Here is a 4,108-nt window from a genome sequence, read left to right as displayed (position 1 = left end):
AATCATTCTCTTGATTTTGTGTAAAAAATTGAATTATACGTTTTTTCTATAAGAAAACTTAAACTATCAGGATTTTTTGATTTTATATCAAATAGTCAATATTAATTTTGAGACACCCTGTATTGATTGTTTAAACTATGTATGAGTTACCTTGCAAGCTTGAACTACGTACGAGCTAATTATACTCGATATCCGGTATACCCCTGCCGAAAACCCCACATGTGTATTTTGAACTTTGAAGCAGAATCATTCCGCCTGTCAAAACTAAAGACAAAAGTAACAATCGGAAGAGGCCGATGGGTTCGCCTGCTCGGGCAAAGGGGAGAAAAAATCGTCGCACTCGAGGCCCCGCTGAGGCACAGTCACAGTGCCCGGAGGAGGTACCAGTTCCCGAGGAGCCCCAAGGCCATCCCCCCGCAGACGTGAGCATCTCGACAACTGACACCCCGGGTGAGTCACTTATTCAAATGACAGGTTTACCACAGCAGCAAACTTGCTCAGCGGACAGTATTGCCGCTCATGTACCTCATAAACTTAAACAAAAAATATGGGAGGGGCAATTTGTAGATCTTTCTCTCTTGCTAAAGTCGGCCACAGAATTAGATGAATGGGATTCACAAGGGGAAGTCCATTTCAAAAATGGCCATTTATGTGTTGTAAAGCGAAAACAGAACTCGCAATTGAGTATAGAAAAGTGGACTTCAGCTTTTATGATCTATATGAGTATCATTTTCGAACACAGCGAAGCAAAAGCTCAAGAAATGCTAAAATATACGCGATATATCCGCATGGCAGCTAGTCGTTCGTACAATTGGTACAAGTATGACGAACAATTGCGATTACGCAGAGTTTCAAATCCAACAATGTCGTGGAGGGAAATCCATAGCGAATTCTGGCTCATGTATGTCAGCAACCAATCAAATCTCAATTATACATCACAGCCTCAAGAATATTTAGGTCAATATTCCAAGAACACAACACAACATTTCCCCCCTAAAACAACACAGACAAGTGCAAAAAATCCTTTAAGCTGTAATATATACAACCAGGGTAAATTCTGTACTTTCTTCCCCAGATGCCGCTACAGCCACACTTGCAGTCAATGCAGAGGAAATCATCCCAGAGTCAACTGCGCAAGGAAATAAACATCTCTATACATTAGGACATACTCCTATTAAATTTGATTCACTTAAAACACATTTAAATGGTTATGAACATTCTCAATTTCTGCTCCAGGGTTTTAAATTTGGGTTTAGGCTGCAGTACCTGGGTCCTAGGAGAGCGCGGTTAAGTAAAAACCTCCCAAGTTTATACAAAAATTTGTCCACAGCGCACCAAAAAATCAAAAAAGAATTACAACTCAACCGAGTAGCTGGGCCTTTCCCACAACCTCCCTTTTTAAACCTTCAAGTGTCACCATTGGGTCTGGTCCCTAAAAAAGATGGGGACATGAGGTTAATACATCATTTATCATACCCTCATGAAGATTCAGTCAATTTTTTCATAGATGCCACAGAATGTTCAGTCAAATATTCGAGTATTGACGAGGCAGCAGAAATGATTGCAGAGCTAGGGAAGGGAACTTTTTTGGCAAAGTCAGACATAAAATCTGCTTTTAGGCTTTTACCTATTTCCCCAGCTGATTTTGATCTGTAAGGTTTTAAGTTAGAAGGGTTCTTTTATTTTGACAAAATGGTCCCATTCGGTTCCTCAATAAACTGTGCGCTTTAGGAGAAATTTGCACATTTTTTGCACTGGTTAACAGAACAACATACAGGCAATAAGTTTATCTTGCATTATTTAGACGATTTTCTTTTTTGTGGATCCAGATTTTCTTCAGTTTGCCACGATACCCTTTACAAGTTTAAGTCCCTTTGCGAAGAATTGGGTGTTCCAATAGCGGAAGACAAAACTGTTGGACCATCTACTCAACTTGTGTTTCTCGGTATCCTTTTTGACACCAAAAACATGACTATGGCCTTGCCAGCAGAAAAGTTGAATAAGTTAAGGCATGTCATCAATTTCTTCCTCGCCTAAAAAAAGGTTACTTTGCAAGAACTTCAATCGCTCATAGGTCAACTTAATTTTGCTTGTAGGGTGGTTGCCCCTGGTCGTGCCTTTTGCAGGCGCCTCATTAATGCAACAATCGGAGTTTCAAAACCTCACCACAAAATTAGGCTTACTAAAAATATTAAGCAAGACCTCCTTATTTCGCAAGTATTTCTGAGATCATATAATGGTGTTTCAGTGATCAAAACCCAATTTTTAGATAACCAAACCATACAACTTTTCACCGATAGTGCAGGGGGAAGCAATGGAGGATTCGGCATTTATTTTGGGGGGAAATGGGCATTTGGGTCCTGGCCTCAGTCTTGGGCTAATTTGGGTATAACCACAGACATGACATTTCTTAAAATGTTTCCAGTTATGGTAGCTATTACACTATGGCATGGGTGCTTACAAAATACAAAAATCCTTTTCCACATTGACAACATGGCAGTAGTACATGTCCTTAACACACTATCTTCTAAATCAGACAGAGTTATGAATATTGTCAGAAAGCTTGTATTACTTTTACTACAATATAATATTCAGATAACAGCAAAATACATACACACAAAAGAAAAAACACTTTCTGCTCCAAAACCTGGGTGTCTCCCCCCACTTGCTCCAAAAGCAAGGGGTTTAAAAACAGGATTTAAATTAAAGTGTAAATTAAATAAAAAAATTAAACGTCAGGACACAGTTAACTGTTGTCAGTATTCTAATGTTTTTGGCATAGTGGGGCCCACACCGGGTATGGCTAGGGCCACATTCACCTCACCTGAGTGAGGGGATGCTACAGGCTGGTGCATGTAACAATTGGGCTTGTGTATGCCTCCCTCATGCAAATTTTAAACCAGGTAGCACTGCAGGAGACAGGGTGAGAAGGGCGGGTCATGCCGGCCTCCTTAGAACGCTGGTGATCGTTCAGGCTTGGGCACTGATGTTCACGCAGGCCCCCAGTGTGTCCCTTTCATGTGAAGTTAAGCTGGTGCACTGGACGGCTCCCCAGTTTCCCCACAAAAAATGTTAATGCGGCCAACATCCACCAATTTATATTATTAACATAATAAATGTTGAAACGGTCGTTTGTTTTCAGTTGTCTCTCAGGAATTAGCATGTAGAAAACAATGATAACAAAGTGTGTTTTAAAAGCAAGGTCTTATGGGAATTTGGTCTTTTTGGTGAATTCAATAATTAATCCGATATTCATATGTGAATTTTCAGTTTCTGACACAGTGTAAACTATGTTCTTTTTTACTAAATATTTTACCCAATTTTTCCAGTTTCAATGTGACTTACTGATTTAAAGTAACAAAAAAGTTATCTTTTATTAAAACTATTACACAAATTTGCAATAGATCAATAGAAAATTCTAAAATAATGCTCATTCTCAAGTCGAACGCTGATTTCACAAACTTCTTTCATGGGTCTGAAAGGCCATATTTCAGAATATGTGGGCAAAAATTTTGCGGTTGAATTTCTTTCATATCATATATAAAGAAAGATTCTATATCCAAGAATAAAATATCAAAGTTTCAGAAAAATTGAATTTGAGGAAAAATTTGACCTATTTTTTTGGTCCTACCTTAATATAACATTTTTGGATTGAGTAATTTGGGAATATGTGTAATGGGACACCATAAAGTATAAGTCTATTTATAAAAAAGGCCTTTTAAATTTGTGACTAAGAAAAAGTTTCCAATTACCTTGAACTTATCAATTAATTGACATTTTTGCACTCAAAGAATGTTTTTTTCTTTGATTTGAAAAATGAACAATCAAAGAATTAAATCTTTTTTCATTATTTGTGTGTAGACATTATAAAAAATAGAATGTTACAAGGACGTGCGTTTTTCTTTAGTTTCTTCAAATATGTAACTCAATATAAGAATTTCAGCTATTTAAATGTTACAAGCATTTATTGAGTGAAAAAAATTCAACGATTATAGACGGCAATATTATATGGTAATTACATAGAAAGAAGTTTTCAATTTAATAATTTACAATTTAACATCAATGTAATATAAAACTCTATTAAACCTTATTTTCTTTTAAACTGGGG

At 37.1% G+C, this 4,108-nt stretch overlaps 1 protein-coding gene across 1 annotated transcript; it reads left to right on the top strand.

Annotated features, from left to right (window-relative positions):
• The first annotated feature begins 296 nt into the window (after window positions 1-296).
• Window positions 297-1,145, top strand: LOC134260944 (uncharacterized). The gene has a single exon (XM_062743465.1). The coding sequence runs from the start codon at window positions 297-299 to the stop codon at window positions 1,143-1,145; it is 849 nt and encodes a 282-aa protein (XP_062599449.1).
• The last annotated feature ends 2,963 nt before the right edge of the window (window positions 1,146-4,108 follow it).

Source organism: Saccostrea cucullata, unplaced genomic scaffold (genome assembly GCF_032062105.1).
Source record: "Saccostrea cucullata isolate Sc308-1 unplaced genomic scaffold, CSIRO_AGI_Scuc_v1 ctg1264, whole genome shotgun sequence".
NCBI classification, from domain to species: Eukaryota; Metazoa; Mollusca; class Bivalvia; order Ostreida; family Ostreidae; genus Saccostrea; species Saccostrea cuccullata.
This window is presented reverse-complemented; position numbering and strand designations above follow the sequence as displayed.

What these genes read in the sequence shown, in the direction of transcription:
- LOC134260944 (XM_062743465.1), top strand. Translation starts at nt 297, where the DNA reads ATGGGTTCGCCTGCTCGGGCAAAGGGGAGAAAAAATCGTCGCACTCGA.